Source organism: Actinia tenebrosa, unplaced genomic scaffold (assembly GCF_029948245.1).
Source record: "Actinia tenebrosa isolate PJP-AT-01 unplaced genomic scaffold, QUT_ActTen_1.0 PGA_scaffold15__27_contigs__length_11533743, whole genome shotgun sequence".
Classification (NCBI taxonomy): Eukaryota; Metazoa; Cnidaria; class Anthozoa; order Actiniaria; family Actiniidae; genus Actinia; species Actinia tenebrosa.
In genome coordinates, this window is record NW_028292575.1 from 4,071,270 (window position 1) to 4,094,519 (window position 23,250).

The following is a 23,250-nucleotide window of genomic DNA, read 5'->3' on the forward strand; positions in this document are numbered from 1 at the left end:
AGCGTCGTACATTAGTATATAATGGATGTTATACCATCAGCACCTCCACTTTATCCTGATTTACCTAGGGAGGGACCTAACGAATTAAGCGCCGAGAACTTCCGCTTGAATAAGGCAAATCTAATCCTCGCTTACTTGGAAGGGCAGACAAAACACTATGAAAAAGTTAGGAAGAAATACGTCAGAGCCCGGAGTACGCTACATAAGATTGCGATAACCTCCGGCTCCATGTCCGTGGCGTTAACAGGCACTGGCGTTGCTACCTCACTCACCGGACCTGGAATAGTCGTTGGCGTTCCTTTGGCCGGCGTTGGAGCCGTCTGTGGTATTATCTCGGCTGTTGCTACGGGTATTATGAAACAGTTGTCAAGCAAAATATCAAAACACGACACGACAATAGCTCTGTCAAGGGCTAAAGTAAATACGATCACTGACCTTGTCTCAAAGGCTTTGCGTGACAGAAAGATAGACGACGTAGAATTCTCGCTTATCTTAGCCGAAGAGGAAAAGTATGAGAAATTAAAGACGGACATAAGAAATAAAAAAACAGTCGTAAAAGATCTTTCCGAGGAATCTCGCAAAAAGATCTATCAAGAAGCGAAAGAAGAGCTTCAAAGAAAGCTTGCTCAGTAAACATCTGCTTTGAAAAGAGCGTGACAGGATTTCGTTTACATATCGAACGACAGTCTGGAAATTACGCGTAATCTTATGCCATAAGATTTATGCTAATTACTCATCTTATGCCATAAGATTCACTATCTTCTTGGAATCCATCCCAAGAGGGGGTATTTGGGGTGGATTTCGTGAAATATTTCGTAGATTACGTCAGGGTAATAAGGAATATCCTTATCCAGCCGACAAAACATCCACTCGGCTCTGCTCATATCAGAAACCTCAGGAATAGACTTACCAGGTAATTTCAGACAAAAGATAGGGAATAGCTTGTAATATTTCCCTAGCTTTAATTTTTTCAATGTCTTTCGTAGACTTTGCGGGGTTGGCTCTTCTAAGTGGTCTATGATTTTCTTCCTTACTTCGTTGTCTAAATATACCGGATGTAGACCTTGGATATGACTCATCCAGTCTCGGAAGTATTTTATTCTTTTGTATGGGGTCTTCGTACGACCTCCATTGGCGTAATACTGCTCTTTGGTAGCATTCGGTACGGCATTACGAATGTTCTTACCACACTCGTAACACTGTGCTGACGTGTCATCTTCTATCTGCATTTTCTTACCACAACACCAGAAACCCTTGGGTTTTGGAATGTTAACTTTGAATCTTAGACAAATCACACAGAAGTCATTGGCGAACTTTTTACATTCATACATCGTATATCCGACAAATATTTTAACCTCCATTTACGGTACCCAACACAGCAGCAGTAAGGACACACCGCGGGAAATCCCGTAAATCTGCTGTACCCGCGTTCGGAATTCCGCGGGTTAAACCCGCAAATATACGGCATCGATCGCGAGTCCCCGTTACTGCTGCTCCTTACTTCCTCGAATTGTTGTCACGCGATGAATGTATAATTTAATACATAGTCTCGGAAATTTCATGGAATTTTGTGTGACGTGAGTGTTGTCTATGTTTTCTGCATAAATTAGAAGAGCACTTGGATCACGTCGTTGGGGTTACTGTGAGAAAGTTATGTATGCATTTGAATAAGAATGTCAAAGTATGAAAAATATCAACGTCATTCAAATTTAATCAAATCAAAACAAATCTAAATAAAAATTGGTTTAATAGATAAACAATAATAAAAACAAAATGAAATCAAATAATAAAATAAATAAATGCAAACAGACAAATAAATAAAAAAATCAACAAAGCAACAAAATGAGAAAATTTAAAGAATCAAAGTCTGTTTTATTTCCTGTGAAAAAAATCATTGGTTGAATTCAAATACACGATTTATATAACAATAAATAGAAAATTGGAACTGAAATAATAAATTATGACAGCATAAGTAACGATGATTATTACGAACAAAAACTACGAAGGTAAATAACTTTATTTGAGAACCCCAAAATTATCTTGATATCTGATTATTCAACTACTCTGTTGCGCAATCGTATGCTTCCACCAATCAGCTATAAGATAGCACAGGCAGCCCAAACAAGGTTCCTGCGTATGGTTTATAAGGAAATGTATGGGAGTTATGATAAAGTCATGACAATAAAATGTTTCACTCAACAATTTGCCTCAAAACTTGCTACAGTTGTTGCTTTTACTTTTTTCAGTCTTCTGGCGAAGTTTCAACGCGATTTGAAGCCGTTAGGTTTTTTTTTTAATCTGCTCTTCTCTACCCATAGTTAATAGCAAGTTCCCCTTCATTAACTATACTCTACCTAAATAATGGCCGTGTTCAATCTCGTACCCAGAGCCTGCGTTTCTTCTGGCCTGCGGCAAAAAAAACAAGGGGCTCTAGCATAATCAATTTTTGGCGCATGCGCAAGTGAAGTGAAATATGAACAATGAAAATCATGCTTTAGTAAAACTTGGAAATCGGGAACATACTTTTTTTTATTTTTGGCAAGCCTTTGAACGAATGCGCTCTTATACCGGAAGTCCAGGAAATCCTGGTCTCAAAAAATGGATTATGCCCTCGTCCTTCACCGTAGGCCAAAAGAAACGCAGGCTCTGGGTACGAGATTGAAACGTCTTTCTCTTGTGTCATGCGTAGTACGGAGTTCATTGCGACTTGGTATTCATGTATCTAGAGCACGTATGATTTATCTGAACATTATTTATATTAGCGAAAGTATAAATATTCTAGATCATTAATTGATCTTAATTGATAATCTTTAATAAATATCTACAAAAATATTAATCACTTGTTATAATTTCTATCTATTAATGCTCTGTTTATTGGTGCTGGTCGTTCTTTTACTTGGTGTTTATTTTCCTTGGATGTTTCTTGGTTAAGATAACGTAGGAGACGCAGGGTTGTTCTGGTAATCCTGTGGTAATAAAAGTTGAGTGGAGACTAAGTCTAGGAATCTTAGACAAACACTTTCCCCCTCCTTCTCCACCCAAGGATACATCACACAGTGACGTGGAATTTATACCCTGACAAAAAGGAATTTTGGTGAGACAGTGAAAATGCAGAAAAAAATTCGAAGAAAAGAGAAGAAGGAAGGAGTAGAATAAAGAGAAGGAAGGGAAAATTTAGCAAAGAAGGAAAAATATAAGAAAGGAAAGAATAGACAAAATACTACACTTATCACTTTAGTAACAAACGAGAACGTTTTGCCGTAAAGCTACTACAAGGTTATTACGTCCACAACAGTCTTTTCGCTTTTAAACTTCTCGATATAATAAGGCTGTGCAATAGAAAATAATCTTAGAGAAGGAATCCCCGTTCCCCATTATAACCCCTTTTTGATGCTATTTTTAGAATCATTTATGCTAATTTTAGAATCGCTTTTTTTTCTAGTGAGGCAAAATAAAAACAAGACAAAGTGACACAGCTTATCGGCCAAAAAAGTTGACAGAAAAAGAAATTAGCGTTTAAATTCATCGTCATGTTATTAGTAACCATATCAAAATAAAGTTAATTTTATCGTCAATAGCTTCATTGTAATCATCATTATCTCTACCTTCATCATCATCACTACCATCATCATCACCATCATCATCATCATCATCACTACCATCATTATCATCACTACCATCATCATCATCATCGTCATCATCATCATAACCATTGTAATTATCATCATCACTACCATCATCACAATCGTAATCATCATTATCACCAATATAATCATCATCATCACTACCATCATCATCACCATCATCATCATCATCATCACTACTATTATAATCGTCATCATCATCACCATCGCAATTATCATCATCTCTACCTTCATCATCATCACTACCATCATCACAATCGTAATCGTCATCATCACCAGTATAATCATCATCATCACTACCATCATCATCATCGTAATCATCATCATCTTCACCATCATCATCATCACTACCATCATCACCGTCATCATCACCATCATCCATCATCACCATCGCCATCATCCATTATCGACACCACCATCATCATCAACACCACTATCGTCATCGATCACCATAGTCAAGTCATCATCACCTTCATCATCGTCATCATAACCTTCGTAATCTTTATCATAATTATTAACGTTATCACCACCAACGTCACCATCACCATTGTCATCATCAACATCGTCACCATTATCGACCTCGTTATCATCACTATCATCACTATATATTGTTTTGTTGAAATTTAAAAAAAATCATTTTAACAAGTTTAATTTTTTTTTTGTATTTTATACAATTTAGTATTTTGTTACAAGCGTGACATGTTATCTGTTTTTATTCTTTGTTTATTCTTGATCTCATTGTCGACTTTGGTTATTATCATTGTCACAGATTATTCAAGTATTTAGTAAAATAAGTTGAAATCTTAAAATAACATTCACATTTAAGTGCAATACTTTTTCGTATAGAAATCTGCGTTAAATCTTGTATTTTTAAAACATGGGTTTTCACAGTATTGTCCTCCTGTTCGCTTTAAAAAATTGTCATAATTCTGTCTGCCGAGTTTGGAGACAATCTATAGATTTCATTTTTTATGCTCCGTTTTACAGCAAAACAAACTAATTATAAATCCGTGGGACCTTGGACCTGAAAACAGTGGAGCCTCCGCCCCCGAGTGATTCGGAAGCAGTTACCGAATTATTTTATCATCATTATTATCTTTATAGTTATATTATTGCCATTTTCATTGTCACTTTTTATCTTCATTATCATTGACTTTATTATATTATCATCATCATTATTTTATCATTGTCATTGTCATCGTCTCTATTGGTTAGGATTATGATTACAGTTATTAGTTTTATCATTATCGTATTTACCATTTGTATTTATCCATCTTCTTTATTTACCTTTATTTTAGCTTTTTATAGATATTATTACTATTATTTATTAACAATTAATTACTATTATATTTTATAATAATTGTTTTGATTTATTCTGACGCTGAAATGGAAAGGCAAACCCTGAGTAAATCAGTCGGTAATCAATGTTGCCATAATATCGTACCGCATAGATAATAAATTCTCCATTATATGTTTAACACCACTGACCTGTTTGGACTCGCTGTGGGATCTCGCTGACTTGGATGATTTTGGATTATCTTCTATGGTCACGTGAACAAAGATGGTCGCGTGGGGAATGGGTTCGCCTTTCATGTTGAGGAGATGCACATGTCGATAACCTGGGTAGATTTCAATTCAAATATTAAGAAAAAGATTTTTTTAATTTGAATTTGGAATTGATCGTGAGAATAGATTTACAAGAGAGAATAGACCTTTGTACCAAGTTGGGTATAATGTTTTCCCATTTCAGACACGTGTCATTCCCTAGAGTATCATTTCTCTGTTTAACGGTTGCGCATGAGAAAACACATGAATATAGATACAATTCGAACAAAGAATATCATTGTCAAGAGAATGGCACGTGGTCTGAAATAGGAAAACATTACACGCAATGTACACTCAGATGCCCATTGATAATAATTTTGAAGAAAGTGTGCAAGGAATACTGTTAGTTTTAGTAAATGACCTGCCTGAATGCTTGTGAAGGGAAGTGAAAATTGACCAATGAAATCACCCTTGCCAACATCTTCGTCCAACACTGCGAACCGAATCATGACCAGCTCGGGAACGTGGAGCTCTTTCTCTACTTCTAAGTCCCAAATAGGGTTAAAACCTGCCAATAAAAACTGAAATAGAAGCACACCCCTTTACAGCGAGAAAACACGTGTCAATAACTGTAGCCGACTAAACTGTTCGAAAATCCTCCGCTCTGCAATTTGTAAGGTTTGTTGGTATCGACCAACAAAAACTACCGTCCAGTCCAGTCAATCAGTCAAGCTGAAGGCATAGTTTTTGGCGCGAAATCTGCATGTTTCCTATAAGAGAAACATGCAAGTCGGGAAAAATCGCTATTCTTGGGGTACAGCCACATCACTGAAAAGCCCTCGAGATATAAATAACAAAGAAATAGCCACCACTTCGATTGATCTAACAAGAGAAGCTAATGAGGAGTTCTTTGTTATTGTCAACCAAAAACAAAACAGACACGACATAGTCAGTTATCTTATATACAGTCAATCAATGTGGCATAGCTTTACCACAGTACAGTATAGAAAGTTGTGACTTGCACTGTTTTTAGTTACTGTTTTTTGTACGGTTTTTGTTACAAAGGATACTCAGTTTATACATTATTTCAGCACATATGGTTTTGAGGTTGCACCTGTGACAAGTTATGTTCTTTATACAGTAAACAATATAACAATGAATGTTTATTTTAAACACATTCATATGCATCTTTTCAATTTTATAGTGAACAAAATCCCAAATTGACTTATGACCCTCCCTCTCCATATTTAAGCAATTAGCTTCTAACCACCCTACCACTTTAACTTTTGACCACCTGTCATGCTATATGTCATATGATACCATAGCATTGACTGAAAACCCTATATCCATCTATCAGACTGTATGATACACATTTGTAGCCCGAATTGATATACTCAAAATAAAGCCATATTCCACAACCACCAAGGAACAGAAATCATTACATGGTGCCAGAAGTGAAAGGTAAAACATACATCGACATTCGGTAAGTGGTTAAATCAGATATCCAAGACAGGAAATAAAAGAAAACAGCTAGCAGACCGCGTCAGTGATAGAACATCATGGCCGCAGGGTTCACGCCACCCGTTATGAACTGGCAAACCAGCGATATCAACGACGAATTCGCCAGATTCAAGCAATACTGTAATCTAATTTTCAATGGCCCATTTGCAAAAAGGTCAGATAATGAAAAATCCTCGTACATCCTACTATGGATAGGCCGTCAAGGCGTAGATATCTATAATAGTTTCACTTGGGACAGCGAAGACGAGAAAACAAATCCCGAGGACATTTGGTCAAAATTTGAAAAACATTTAGCGCCGAGAACAAATTTCAGGCCAGCTAGGTACCAGCTACAGCAGATGAAGCAATCAAACGACGAGAATATTGATGATTTTATGACCAAATGTTGCAATCATGCCAACAAATGCAAATTTCGTGACCAGCTTGAAATAAACGAGCGCTTAATCGAGCAGCTTATCATAGGCACCAAATATCGAAAAGCACAAGAGCGTATACTAGAATATGGAGACGACCTTACATTAGATAAAGCCATAGATATAGCTAGAACATATGAAGCTACATTAGCGCATGTGGCCCAGCTCCAGAGTGATGATGACAAACATGTTCAAGCTGTCAGGAAATACGAGAATCGGCACAGGAAATGCGGAAATTGCGGAGGCGAACACGCGCCAAAGAAATGCCCCGCATATGGTTCGACTTGCAATTTCTGTTGAAGATTGAACCACTGGGCTAAAGTATGCCGTCAGAAAGGCAACCCTAGTGAATCAGAAAACCCAAGCGCTAGAAAAGAACAACCATACAAACAACGCAATAACAATAGGGAAGCACGCCAAGGCAGACGCGCTGTGCATAAAATGCAAACAGATGACGATTTCAATGAAGATTTCAATACCCTACATTTCCAATCGATAATAATTGGAACCATACGCCCGGTGGAACGCAGGGACGAAGCATTCGCTACTATCAGCATACAACTTCCACATTTCCCGAAAAACCGAGCGCAACTGAAAGCAAAACTCGACACCGGTGCGCAAGCAAACATCTTGCCATTAAAATTATATCAAAGCATGTTCCCGCAGAACGTCGGGACGGACGGTGAACCAAACCAAAATGCATTGAAGCCATCCAAAACCATACTCACAGCATATGGTGGAGCGAAAATAAAGCAACTAGGTACTTGCGAAATACAGTGCAGCTATGAAGGCATGACTACGACCGCGCTCTTTTATGTCACTGACGCTCCAGGCCAAGCAATCATTGGGTTACCAACAGCACTAGACCTCAAATTAATCTCTTTGAACTGTTCTGTCGAAACACAGAATGAAGGTATACAACCACGAAAAGAAACTGCAAGACCCACAAACAACACGAACAAAATAAGCAGCAAGGAACAACTGCTCGCGCAATACCCCCAATGCTTTGACGGAATAGGTAAATTTCAAGGAGAATATCACATCACACTGGACCCAAATGTACCCCCTGTCATTCACTCACCGAGACGCGTGCCAATAAGCCTCAAAGATGACATTAAACGGGAACTAGATGAGATGGCCGCCCAAGGTATCATCACCAAAGTACGAGAAGGGGAGCCGACGGCATGGGTCAATAGTTTAGTATACAGAAGGAAACCCACTGGCAGACTTAGAATATGTCTTGACCCTAAAGATTCAAATGCTGCCATACAACGAGACCATCACGTAACACCCACCCTTGAGGAAATCTTACCCAAGCTGAGCGGATCAAAATATTTCTCCATTCTAGACGCGAAGTGTGGATATTGGAATGTTGTACTCGACACACCATCAAGTTACCTGACTACCTTCAATTCCCCATTTGGCCGCTACAGGTTTAAACGAATGCCATTTGGACTGAGAATGTCGCAAGACGTTTTCCAAGCCAAGATTGACCAGACATTTGAGGGTTGCGATGGTGTTATTGGCATCGTGGATGACATCGTGGTTTATGGAAAAACGGAGGAAGAACATGACATCAATTTAAAGGCGATGGTTGAGAAATGCAAAGAAACAGTCCTAAAACTCAACCCAGACAAGTGCCATATCAAACAGAACAAAATAAAGTTCTACGGCATCATCTGCAGTGAAAACGGTATCCAGCCCGATCCCGCCAAAATATCAGTGCTGAGGCAGATGAAAGAACCGGTTGATCGCCGCGAACTACAAACATTCCTTGGGCTAGCCACCTACATGTCCCCATTCATCGCAAACCTAAGCATCCTGACCGCACCCCTGAGAGGATTATTGAAGGAAGACACACCCTTCCAATGGAATGCCGACTACCAGGCCGCCTTCGAGAAAATCAAGAACTCGATAAGTGAAGAAATCACCCTCACCTATTTTGACGAAACAAAAGATGTGACGCTCCAGGTAGACGCCTCAACAAAAGGCCTTGGTGCAGCCCTCATGCAAGAGGGCAAGCCCATAGCATTCGCCAGCAAAGCGCTAACCGACGTCGAAACACGCTATGCAAATATAGAGAGAGAGCTCCTCGCAGTAGTCTATGGTTGTGAGCGTTTCCACACATACCTGTTTGGCCGTCCATTTACAGTGCAATCCGATCATAAGCCGCTGGAAAGCATACACATCAAACACCTCACATCAGCCCCACCACGATTACAGCGAATGTTGCTGAGATTACAACCATACGATATCAAGATCAGATACGTACCAGGAAAAGACATGCTGTTGGCTGATGCACTATCACGACTCTCCCCAGAAGAGAAATACCCGATAGAGAACGAGAGAATACAAGTGCACGAGATGTATCCACATTTCAGCACCGAAATGATCGAGCGGATAAGAGCTAACACGGACTTAGATCAAGAGCTGACCTGCCTAAAGAAAATGGTATACGAAGGTTGGCCAACGATGATTACGTAAGTATCAAACATGCTGAAGCCATACTGGTCCTTTAGAGATGAAATCACAATTGACGACGGCATCCTAACCAAAGGACAACGGATCATAGTTCCTTCTACCATGCAAAAAGAAATCCTGGACAAACTACACGCTACCCATCAAGGAGCAGAAAAAACCAAACTCCGAGCAAGATCAGCCGTATACTGGAAGAACATGAACAACGACATCGACAAAACCACCCAATCTTGCGTAACGTGCCAGGAGTTTCTACCAAGTAATCCGAAACAGCCACTGCTACAAACCGAAATACCACCACGACCATGGCACACGATCGCTACTGACCTATTCTACATCAACGAGTCTGAATATCTACTTGTAGCTGACTACTACTCGAAATATCCATTCATAAGGAAAATTCCCAGAGGGCAGAGTAGCAGTAAGCAGGTTATTGAGTTGATGAAGCAGATCTTCAGTGAACAAGGAGTACCAAAGATTGTAAGATCAGACAACGGGCCCCACTACAGCAGTGCTAGTTTTCATGAATTTGCCAAAGAATACGGATTTGAACATATCACCAGTTCTCCTCACTACCCCCAGAGTAACGGTTTCATAGAAAACCAAGTCAAGACGGTTAAGGCAGTCCTGCACAAGACCGCAAGAACCAACGAAGACCCCTACATGGCTCTACTCTGTCTTCGGTCCACTCCAATTGACAGTAAGTTGCCATCACCCTCTGAACTACTCCTTGGCAGGAAGCTCCAAGACAATCTACCGCGCTCGATAACTAGGAACCAGAACAACGAAGAGATCATAGAGAGATTAAAGAAACGACAAGAGCTGCAAAAGCACTACTATGACCGGAACACCAAGACAATCCCGGATCTTCTGCCAGGGCAGAACATCAATATTCAAAACCCCTCTACAAAGAAATGGGGACCGGCCACAGTCAAGGAAAAGTTGGACCAACCAAGATCATATACAGTCACTACTCCAAAGGGTGGAGAGCTACGTCGGAACAGAACACACATCAGAGAAGCACTGCCATCCCCCATAGGACACCAAAGCCCGCCTGCAGAATCTCCTGGAACAGAAGTGTCTAATCTAGCACCACATAATGGAATGATTACAACACGCAGTGGCAGGGTCGTGAAACCACCAGAACGATATATATAATTTTCAAAAGAACTGTTCAAGAATAGCACATAATCGCAACATCAGTTGTATGCATGGACAGCTGATATATAGTCATTGTTACTATTGTTTTCGTTGCATGTACATATATATATATATATATATATATATATATGTTGTTGTTTTTTACGGAAAGGAGGATGTCATGCTATATGTCATATGATACCATAGCATTGACTGAAACCCTATATCCATCTATCAGACTGTATGATACACATTTGTAGCCCGAATTGATATACTCAAAATAAAGCCATATTTCAAAATCACCAAGGAACAGAAATCATTACACCACCCTATAAATTTTAGAACCCCCCTCCCGATAATCATTGCACAGTCCCTAAATACCGAGTTCAACAAGAAGGATTTCTTATGGAAATATCTTTTTTTCCCAGTCGTCACATGCAAAATTGTTTGTTGTCCATAGTCCCTAATTAAGTTTTAATTTTAAATTTCTTACGAATATTACCTCTGGACCTAGTGTTTGAACTATAAAAGTCTTTATTGGCAAATTAAGGTTAATAGTATGCGTAAAAAGAATATATACACGTAGAGATAAAAATAGCACGAAGCTTGGCTATTCACTACTACAAAGTTCTTTTTTATATATATTTTCAAAACAACAAATAAAATGAGATCTGAAATAACACGATATCACGGCCAATACAAAACTACAATAACGATAAAAATGAACAAGATATCAATAAAAGGAAGAACGAATAAAAATAGAACAAAAACGAATTAAAGACCGCGAAAGAAACGAAATCAAAACAAAAGAAATCAAAAGTAAAAAATAGATATTCAACAAATAAAACAGCTTTTTCCGTTCTCCGCTCAGTAAAAAATACGCAGGAAGTGACGTAAGCATGAAAGAAGTGTAAGGAGAAGCACGGGCAGTTTGCGAGTGCTTCTCACACTTCTTGAGTGCTTATGGTGCTTCCTAACTTCTTTATTACTGAATGGAGCTCGGAAAAAGTTGTTTTATTCGTTTTATAGTTACTAATTTTAGCTCTGTGCTCCGTTCACTAAATAAAGCAAAGTTTTCCACCAATTAGCGTACACGTACTATCCTAGATATACAATGAAAATATTATAAAATGTATATTAAACTCCAAATGGTTATATTTAAGGACATTGTCAAACACTGCGGTATCCATTTGTTAAACCAATCAAAGTATGTTACAGAAAATGATGGACAATTTTACTTTACACACCAGACACCAGTACTATACGTACTAACTAATAACTGACCATCCTTTAAAACAGTTAACTATAAAAGTCTTTATTCAAATTAAAGCTAATAGTATGCGTAAACGATTATCGGCGTGTAGATAAAAATAGCACGGAGCTCGGCTATTCACTACTACAAAGCTCTTTTATATATATATATATTTTTTTCAAAACAACAAAAAGAATGAGAACGGAAATAATACGAGCCGCTTTTATATGACAGATTATATTGTTTTATTCGTTTTATAGCTACTAATTTTATTTCGGTATTGAATTAATTTACGCAAAAAGAAAGACGGTCGCAGGATCTAGCAGCACTTCACGCAAGCAGATGGGGTCAGCACTGTGCTCCGTTCACTAATAAAGCACAGTTTTCAACCAATCAGCGCGACCGTATTATCCTAGATATATAATGAAAATAGATATAAAATGTATGACTCCAAATGGTCATATTTTAGGACATGTCAAACACTGCGATGTCAATTTGTCAAACCAATCAAAGTATGTTACAGAAAATAATGGGCAATTCTACTTTACACACCAGACACCAGAACCCGACGTACTAACTAATAACTGACCATCCTTTAAAACAGTTATATATCTAGGTTTCTTGGTTACGTTACAAGTCTTTCCTACAAAACGTCCATCCAATGTGAATTTTTGTACGCGGTTATTACCTTGATCACAAACCAGTAGATGATGGTCATTATCAATAGCCAGGCCAGATGGTCTATTCAGCTGACCATCAGCTCTGCCTTCACCACCAATCGTCGATATTCTAGTCGGTACATTACCTTTCTTCTCAAATACCTGAATAACGTGATTATTAAGATCACTGACGTAAAACAGTCCATCATGTGTTATCACATCAATTGGATCAAACGTGTCCTGTGTTGTCAAACCAAACTGATATTGATAGCCACCGTCTCTTGTGAAAACTTGGACACGGTGATTACCATTATCACACACAATGATGTTACCATCGTCATCAACGTGTACTCCATATGGATAATGAAACTCTCCATCACCGTTACCTTGCTTACCAAAGGTTTTTACCAATGTCCCTGTTATAGTGTTCACTATACATATTCTATCATTACCATAGTTAGCTATGACTAAATCTGTATCATTCAGAAATGCTAAACCTTCAGGACCATTCAACTGTCCCTGTGCACTACCTTGACTACCATACATCAATAAGAGATCTCCATCAGTGGTGAACACATGGACACAGTGAGAAGAATCATTTGAAACAGCGATCCTACTATTTTCTCTGTTTACTGCTATACCTCTCAAACTTCTTGATCTAAAATTTGCGCTATTCATGTTAAACTGTCCTGTTGTTTTCATTTCTTGTGGCTTGACGTTCACCAAAAGTGGACTGTTAGATACATGATTCCCATTTACTTGAACCTCTGCTGTCAACTGACCAGCTACTTTAGCCATGAATTCAACTTCTACTTTACCATCAGTTCTCACATATTTCTTTTCTATTTTCACATTTTCTTCAGGCTTGATTTGAACGTCTATAACATCCTTTGGATTATGATTGAGTTTTCCTATAGAGCTTTTAATCGTTACTATCAGCATTTCTTTCTTTAAAGCTTCTGCCTTAGATTTCACCTGAATAGTGCTCCTCGTGTGGTCTGTTTTCATACAAGTTTGTATTTCTCCCAGCCCTGAATTCACTAGTCGCATCAGCTCTTGATTAGCAGTAAATTCAATTCTAGAAGATGGTGGAATGGGGTTGAAGATGAATTTCTGAGAGCATTGTGTCTCTGGAATGTTCATCATTTCACTTGCCAGTCCTCTTTCCATCACATTCTTGATGTATTCCTTGACGGCTGGAATATGATGAATTATATTCAAGTTTGTTGTGGCTGTGTCCAACTTCTCGTCGATTTGTCTCAGCAATTCTCGTTCGTTGTCTTGTAGTATTTGGATGATATTCTTGGTTTTACGTTTGACTTCTTTTTTTGCCTTTTCTCCTTGTTCTTTGATTGTGATGGCAATCTTTTCTTGTTGTTGCTTTTCCTTGTCATCTAATCTCAACGGCTCTAGTACCTGCAGATGCTTTGACAATACATCTTTCTTGATCGAAGCAAAATTATCTAATGGCATTGTCTTATGGTCCTTGTGATCTATCAAGCATGTTCTGCAAATCATGGCATCACAATCTTCACAGAACAACTCTAGCCTGTGATGAGGGTGACTTGTACAAGGATTTTCTCTTTTTAATATGGACTGAATATCTTCTTTCTTTAAATCAGCCAGACGAACGACCTTGTGATCTTTAATAAACAATGAATGACTCTTCTCGCATTCATCACATATCGAGCGATCACAGTCAAAACAATACCAAGAAGCTGACGAATGACTCTCAGAAACAGAACAAGCCTTTTCTCCTTCTACCAACGCCAGACCCTTCAAGATTCGGGAATGTAGTAGACTTGGCTGTAGATCTTCGACGCTGCTTAGTTCAGATATAGAAGTCTGTGATTTGCATCGAGGACACTTGAAGATGTTGATTTGGTGGACTTGCTTGGCGTGTCGTTTGACGCAAGGTTTACAAAATGTGTGGAAACAAGACAAGATCTTTGGTTCAGTGAAAGTATCATTACACAGAGAACACTGGAGTTCCTTCTTAAGATCTTCAACAAACGATTCCATGTCTTCAGGAGTCGAGACGAGACGAGGGAGTTGTCTGAATAATGTTGTTTGTCAGTCTTTGGTCAGGCGATTCTTGGAAATGAGCTCGTGACCTTACTTCTTGAATTGTTGTCACGCGATGAATGTATAATTTGATACATAGCCTTGGAAATTTCATGGAATTTTGTGTGACGTGAGTGTTGTCTCTATTTTCTGCATGAATTAGAAGAGCACGTGGATCTCGTCATTGGGGGTTACTGTGAGAAAGTTATGTATGCATTCGAATAAGAATGTCAAAGCATGAAAAATATCAACGTGATTCAAATTTAATCAAATCAAAACAAATCTAAATAAATATTGGTTTAATAGATAAACAATAATAAAAACAAAATGAAATCAAATAATAAATAACTAAATGCAAACAAACAAATAAATAAAAAAAGCAAAAAAGCAAAAACAATGAGAAAATTTAAAGAATCAAAGTCCGTTTTATTTTCTGTGAAAAAAATCATTGGTTGAATTCAAATACACGATTTAGATAACAATAAATAGAAAGTTGAAACGAAAATAATAAAACATGACAGTGTAAGTAACGATGATTATTACGAACAAAAACTACGAAGGTAAATAACTTTATTTGAGAACCCCAAAATTATCTTGATATCTGATTATTCAACTACTCTGTTGCGCAATCGTATGCTTCCACCAATCAGCTATAAGATAGCACAGTCAGCCCAAACAAGGTTCCTGCGTATGGTTTATAAGGAAATGTATGGGAGTTAATGATAAAGCCATGACAATAAAATGTTTCACTCAACAATTTGCCTCAAAACTTGCTACAGTTGTTGCTTTTACTTTTTTCAGTCTTCTGGCGAAGGTTCAACGCGATTTGAGGCCGTTAAGTTTGTTTTTTTTAATCTGCTCTTCTCTACCCATAGTTAATAGCAAGTTCTCCTTCATTAACTATGCTCTATCTAAATAATGGTCGTGTTCAATATCGTACCCAGAGCTTGCGTTTCTTCTGGCCTGCGGCAAAAAAACACGAGGGCTCTGGCATAATCCATTTTTGGCGCATGCGCAAGTGAAGTGAAATATGAACAATGAAAATCATGCTTTAGTAAAACTTGGAAATCGGGAACATACTTTTTTTTATTTTTGGCAAGCCTTTGAACGAATGCGCTCTTATACCGGAAGTCCAGGAAATCCTGGTCTCAAAAAATGGATTATGCCCTCGTCCTTCACCGTAGGCCAAAAGAAACGCAGGCTCTGGGTACGAGATTGAAACGTCTTTCTCTTGTGTCATGCGTAGTACGGAGTTCATTGCGACTTGGTATTCATGTATCTAGAGCACCTATGATTTATCTGAACATTATTTATATTAGCGAAAGTATAAATATTCTAGATCATTAATTGATCTTAATTGATAATCTTTAATAAATATCTACAAAAATATTAATCACTTGTTATAATTTCTATCTATTAATGCTCTGTTTATTGGTGCTGGTCGTTCTTTTACTTGGTGTTTATTTTCCTTGGATGTTTCTTGGTTAAGATAACGTAGGAGACGCAGGGTTGTTCTGGTAATCCTGTGGTAATAAAAGTTGAGTGGAGACTAAGTCTAGGAATCTTAGACAAACACTTTCCCCCTCCTTCTCCACCCAAGGATACATCACACAGTGACGTGGAATTTATACCCTGACAAAAAGGAATTTTGGTGAGACAGTGAAAATGCAGAAAAAAATTCGAAGAAAAGAGAAGAAGGAAGGAGTAGAATAAAGAGAAGGAAGGGAAAATTTAGCAAAGAAGGAAAAATATAAGAAAGGAAAGAATAGACAAAATACTACACTTATCACTTTAGTAACAAACGAGAACGTTTTGCCGTAAAGCTACTACAAGGTTATTACGTCCACAACAGTCTTTTCGCTTTTAAACTTCTCGATATAATAAGGCTGTGCAATAGAAAATAATCTTAGAGAAGGAATCCCCGTTCCCCATTATAACCCCTTTTTGATGCTATTTTTAGAATCATTTATGCTAATTTTAGAATCGTTCCTTTAATCCATTGTTGTTGTTGTTGTTGTTGTTTGTACATGCAAACTGCATGGCTCCGTCGTTGGCTGTTTTTTTGGGGAGGGAGGGGGGGAAATAAGTAACCAAACAGAGTATAGCGCGCGCAGTATAAGCGTACTTTAAAAAATAAACAAATTATGGCCTAAAAATAGCAATAAGCGGTGCCAATGTTGGTTACAAACATAAATACCAAAGATTTCGTTCTGTCCTATGCCGTAGACACCCTATTCACACGATCTAAATGGCTAATACCCGGCTAAACTAAATTTAGATCAATGGGTCGAAGCCGTCTTAAATGATCATCTAAGTCATCTGAGCAACTAATTACATATTCATATACAATTCGACCAATCAAATCTTTTCACTGGTGAATCTTGGTATATCTAAGGACGCCATTTAGATTTAACAACAATAACACAGGTAATCTATGAAGATTTAAGCTTAAAATGCGTCGATTAAAACCCGTTTCATTGAAAGTCAAGAATGTTGGGCGCGATGGAAAAAAGACAACAGTATCTATTCCACTGAGAGTTGATCCTGGAAAGCCGGAGTCTCAAAAGGACAATCGAAATCGAGAAAGCAGCGAGGATACAGCAGAACAAAGCCAAAACATCCCTCTCGACGATCTTTATAACCAGGCATCTGAATTTAAAACACAACATCAAAAACGTATTTTGAGCATTTCTGATAACTGGGATAAAGTACGAGAGAATTTATTTAGTTCTTATATAAAAGAACAGCAACTGCCAGAAAATGTGCGGTGCTTAAACTGCGTGGATGCTATCGCTACGACACGATGTGAATACTGTGGCCCTCACCAGTTCTTTTGTGCGAGATGTGCAAAATCACTACACAGCAACAGAAACAAATTTCATGTACTTAAGCAATGGAAGGCATGTCCTTAAATTAAATTTGTGATAGATTCCATTGAGAATTCATTTAGTTAGTTGAACGATATTATAATTAGCCACTTTCTTTTTGTTCTTGACAGGAGGGAGTATTTGTTCCGCTATATCCGGATGAATCAGTTGTTGGCTATGGCAATACCTGCGATACAATGACGACTAAACTGTTTAGACTCTTGGATGCCTCAGGTAATCTATAAAATATATTTATTTATTATTGGGACACCTTTTAATTTCTGTAAATACTATGCATTTCAGGAAATCATCACCTAAAGTATGTTGAAGTTTGTGACTGTGAGCCACAAGCAGTATCACTGTTGAAATGTCAGTTTTGGCCAGGATCACCAGCCAATCCCACAACAGGATTTAGCTTCAAACTAATGGAACTTGCTGAGAAGGTCTTCCTTCATTGTCAAGTGTCCCTATTAAACTTCTCAGAAGTCATTTCAGAACTGAATCCTCAACTGCAACCAACACATGTAGGTTTTATATGGTACCACCCTTTGTGTCAAAGTATGTTATAAAATCTTGGGTCAATAACTTTGGTGATAGTTTATTTTGTTTTTTAATTATGGTTTAACTTATATGTATTTTAGGTGAATTCCATTTATAATATACTGAATTCAGATTGCTTTGAAGAATTCAGGTATTTGTATATAAACTGTTTAGAGTAATCAAACTTGCCATGCAAAATATTGCCTCCCATTAATACGTATGTCCAAAAAGTAAAGGCTTGAAATGAAAGTTCTACTCTACATTAAACTGATATTTTCTTTCAATTAACATTCACTTGTTGACTTGCTGAACTATTTTATCGGGCACTGCTAAACAGCGAAACACCGAAACGAAACAGAGACAAATTCTTGATATTACAAATATCATTCAATAAAAAAATAAAATAAATCAAAATACACGATAGTACAATGATACAAAAGCGATAACGCTTTCCTTCATGCCCGTGCTTTATGATCTGTGATCCGTATCGATCGTTTATTACCTTTTATAAACAATGTCGTTTCGCTGTCTATCAATGCAACTCTTTCTCGAATTTGAAGGATTCCAATGGATCTTTTACTGAAACAAGCATTAGTCTTAACTGCTTCTGTCTCTAGTATTTACACCAAAAAAATTGTGAAAAAAAGCTAAAGCCCTCGGGCGACGCCATGTTTATTTATACAAAAGCACAGGAAGCCCAGCTCTTGACAAAGGAGACACAACATTTTGAGAAAGGAATCTGTCATAAAATATCGTTTCCTAAACTGCAGGTGGTGATTATTAGTGTTTTAAATAATGATAGACAAGAAGATGGAAAGCTTAAGGTTGTTTTCGCAAGTTACCATTACCTATAGCGACTCTGTACAATGGTAATAAAAAAATGCTTATTGTAGTACTGTATCAGATTAGTAAGTAAAACGAAGTATATACGTTCAATGATCGGCGTTATTTTGGGGCTCAGGGATCACATTTTAGCTAATTTTGGGCTTGGAGATCCGAGTTTTCGGATTTTTTAGGGATTAGAGATGTGCCTTTTTAGGCCCCGAAATTGTTGGGTTTCCTTTGGGGCTTCCTGTGCTTTTGTTTAAATAAACATGGCGTCGCCCGAGTGCTTTAGCTTTTTTTCACAACTTTTTTGGTGTAGATACTAGAGACAGAAGCAGTTAAGACTAATGCTTGTTTCAGTAAAAGATCCATTGGAATCCTTCAAATTCGAGAAAGAATTGCATTGATAGCCAGCAAAACGACATTGTTTATAAAAGGTAATAAACGATCGATACGGATCACAGATCGTAAAGCACGGGCATAAAGCTAAGTTTTATCGCTTTTATATCATTGTACTATCGTGTATTTTGTTTTCTTTTATTTTTTTATTGCATGATATTTGTAATATCAAGAATTTGTCTCTGTTTCGTTCCGGTGTTTCGTTCCGGTGTTTCGTTCCGGTGTTTCGCTGTTTAGCAGTGCCCTATTTTATCGAAGTAACAATATTAAACTGGTTTTTTGTCCACATGTAGGCACTTCATGTATGAATACAGGCATTTGACAAAGTATGTTAAAGACCTTTACAATGGCGCATTGTGTCCTTTATGTCCAACGGTACAACTATTTTCGTATTATAACTATCATAAATATCATGATTCTATTAGTTGGAATTAAGTGCATACCTATATGTCTTATTCAGGATAGCATTACGGCAGAATAGCCTTTTTCAAAGTGAGTGGGGAGGGGCATATGCATTGCAGCTGTACGGAGGGAGCATTGCGTGACGACCGACACTAAAAACGGATGCGAGGGAGACTGATAGCCACGTGGCCAGGGCCATAATAAGCCTAGCAATGAACTAACCAATGAAAGAACTTCCCCCAGCCACCCATATTTACCATCCCTTGGCAAGCACTTGCATGCACAATTTTTCTATTTCTTCAAATGAATATATACTGTTAGATTCCTTTTTTCACTCTTCTTCGTTTTTTCAACAGGATGGGGGTGTTCTCATTGAAAGCATGGATGGGTGTTTTGGACTTTGCAGGAAAAAGGAGAAGGGACATCATTTAGGAACACCAAAACATGGAACACTACTATTTGCAGATCAGGATGATGTTGATAACTTTGTCAACAGCTATGGTAAAGCTGGGGCAGACATGGAACAGGTAAAAACCTCTCCGATCTACTTCAGATTATTCATGCATGGCAATGTATTTTTTTGTTGTAGCCCACTAAGCCAGACAAATTTTCCACTCTTTCTGTTACATTCAGAGAAAAAATTACATCTCTTTGCTGTTAAAATTGACATGTTTAATGACTTTTTATTATGCACACTCCAACGTCACTCCATTGTCACTCCATTGAAAGGGCATTTATATATGACTGTTTTTTATTCCTTATTTTTTACAGAACTGTAGTAAATTCCATGCCGGAGAGGTTCTAACTGCTTTGAGATCCAAGGGGAAAAACAAGCTCTTTGATGAGAAAGGTGTCTTCGACCGAGTATGCCGACACGATTTTCCTAAAGGATTTCATAACATAAAGCATGGTGAAAGGTAAGAAACTGTAACTTAATAATTAATATCAAGGATTAGGCCGTTCATTTTTTCACAGATGTAAAATAACGGAATACCAAATTATCATAAATATATGGCATTGCCAAGCAATGTATGATTCTTCATGTCAATGAATTCTCTATAGTCTGTCGGTAAATAATTATTTTTTGAGTAGGAAAGGAAATGTATTCCATCAGAAGCTGCAGGTTCTATGCCTTCATGCATACTGTATGTGAAACAGTTTTTGTTGTACTAAATGTTAAATTTCTTTTCTCTGCACGGAATATCATACTCTGTTTATGAGCTAAAACAACTTAGAAGTTTTAATGAGAATGCTAAAAGTAGAGTTATCATCATGTATGACATTGCTTGTCTTTTGTCACAGCATTTAAAGGTTAGTAATATCATAGACTCAGATATAGATGATGAAATTAAGCATTTTATATTATGTAATATAAACTTTTAGAGTGTTTTAGGGTGACTATAATGCCAATCTTATTTGCAGGCTTATATTCCAGAAATTTCAGAAATTACATCTACCCTTCCCCATGGTATTTTGAAGTCAGAAGTGGCAGACGAATATTAATGTAGTATAGCATGCAACTCTGACGTAGGATGTGTTGTGTTAAATCATCCCTTCAGTCAACATTTCCAAACACTAAAAGTGTGAAATACTTTGTGCTATTTTGCACATAAAATGTAACAAACACTAAATAAATCTTATAGTGTTTACAAGTATGGTTTGTTTGTACTCTAGCTATCTTGTTTTAATTTATAAATTTCTGCATAATTTATAGTGCTCCTCTCAGGAAAGCCTCATAGAAGGTGTTGATGTGGCCATACCCATATTTCACTGCTATGGACACGAGGCTTCATGCCAGGTGAGAAGAAAAACAGTTATTTTTGTATTGGTCTTATGACTGATGCCATTTTGTATCTTAATTTCTATATTTTACCAATTGTATAATAGATATCCTTCTTGTGTCTCAAATGCTTACTAATTTTCTCAATTTTGCTGCATGTTTAAAGATCCAGTATAGTCCGAGAAGGATTGAAGGTATTGGTTTAACAGATGGTGAAGGAGTAGAACGGTTATGGTCTTTTTTGAGAAGGTTCTCGTGTATTACTAAAGAAATGAGTGCCCACAAAAGAACCGATGTCTTGACTGATGGATTACTTCACTATGGTCATCATTTGTACTTCAAATTTGGTATGTAAAAATTATAATAAAGGTGCGGTTGTTCACGTAGGTGGGGCATAATAGCACGATGTAGTCGAAGCGGTATCTAAAGGGTCCTAATAGCTGCTCTACCACGAACTGGGTCTTTCTGCAGCCGGTGGGTCCTACTATCAGAGCGTTACAAGGAATATGGTTCGGATCCATTATATATACGATGGACCCAGTGGACGCAGTAAGAAGAATTGTCGCCGACGCAAAAGATAAAAGAGACACCATAGAAATGCAAAGGGAAGAGATAGACCGGTTAAAAGAGCGCGTGCAGGAATTGTATGATGAAATGTGCGGTCTGAAGCGCGCAGAAAGGTTTGGTGCGCTTTTGACGATGGCCGGTTGGGCAAAAGATTCCGTTAAGGACTTCATGCGGTATCCCTTATAAGGCTTAATAAATTCTTATTATATAATGAAGTGTAAGGATTGCGACAGGGAGTTCAGTAGCAAACAGGCTTTGCAATATCACCAAAAAAAGAAGGTATGTTTTAAAGAGGTGGATAACGTCACCACCTGTGGCACTTGCAGCCGGCAGTTTAGCAGTAAACAGGCGCTGCGATATCACGTGGAAGGAAGGGTGTGTTTGAAGTCTAAGGAAAGACGTTGTGCTGATTGCAATCGGCTCTTTAGCACGCCCCAAATGTTGCAATACCACCAAGAAAATAGGGTGTGTTTAAAGGATGTGTGTGCGCGCTGTGGGGAGCTCTTAACCGACGCATGGCATCAACATAGATGTCGTGGTAATTACGATTTGGATGTCGTATGCGAGGAGCATGGTGATATCGCTGCGAGATGTTGCCCAGCGGAAACCATAAGGAAGTTAACTCTTCGTAAGAAAGAAATAGACCAACGCTTTACGGAGTTCGACCGCGCCGAAGGTACGCGCTGGGAGAACGCAGAGTATTGGAGTGCGCCCTGTGACGCGTGTGGCGGCTTAAGGAAAGGAGATGATCGTATCTGGCAGTGTTTGTGCCCGCAACATCATCCCCGCGGTTTTAAGGAGTACTTGGATTGTTTTGGTGATTGGCATGCTCAAAATGTGGAGGTAAGGAAAGCCCGTAAGTAAAGTAGGGTTAGTAGTATAGGGAATGGCGGTTCCAGCGCAATCTCAACACGGGGTAAGACCCGCGTCAAAAATCCACCTACGGACGACCCCCACTCCAAGTGTGGTTGAGGGCAACAGCGCACTTAAATATGTTAGTCTATATATGGAGTGCGAAGATTGTAAAGAGTTTGCTTATGATTTCTGTGTAAAGTGCTTGAAACCCAAGTTTGTTACCCCACCACCAAATAAGTATGTTTGTTGTGACAAGAAAATGCAAATAGAAGACGACACGTCAGCACAGTGTTACGAAT

The 23,250-nt window shown here is 38.1% G+C and overlaps 2 protein-coding genes across 3 annotated transcripts in view; one reads left to right on the plus strand and one right to left on the minus strand.

The window, feature by feature from the left end:
- Positions 1–4,040: 4,040 nt before the first annotated feature.
- Positions 4,041–23,250, minus strand: part of LOC148910880 (uncharacterized) — a 55,407-nt gene continuing 36,197 nt past the window's right edge. The window contains exons 2-3 of the mRNA XM_089030659.1: positions 5,526–5,757; positions 4,041–4,245 (exon numbers count right to left, since the gene is read on the minus strand). Of these exons, the coding sequence (XP_088886785.1) occupies positions 4,041–4,245; positions 5,526–5,757 (437 nt within the window). The remainder of the gene's footprint in view (positions 4,246–5,525; positions 5,758–23,250) is intronic.
- On the plus strand, positions 17,150–21,872 carry LOC148910881 (uncharacterized). Of its 2 annotated transcripts, XM_089030895.1 has the most exons (9): positions 17,150–17,616; positions 17,715–17,817; positions 17,887–18,107; positions 18,225–18,274; positions 19,641–19,722; positions 20,106–20,276; positions 20,521–20,666; positions 21,464–21,547; positions 21,696–21,872. In XM_089030895.1, exons 1-8 carry the CDS (start codon positions 17,170–17,172, stop codon positions 21,486–21,488), a joined length of 1,245 nt encoding a protein of 414 aa, XP_088887021.1. In that variant the 5' UTR covers positions 17,150–17,169; the 3' UTR covers positions 21,489–21,547; positions 21,696–21,872. The 2 variants fall into 2 exon arrangements, with proteins under 2 accessions (XP_088887021.1, XP_088887022.1); XM_089030896.1 differs by lacking the exons at positions 21,464–21,547; positions 21,696–21,872 and having other exon boundaries at positions 20,529–20,606.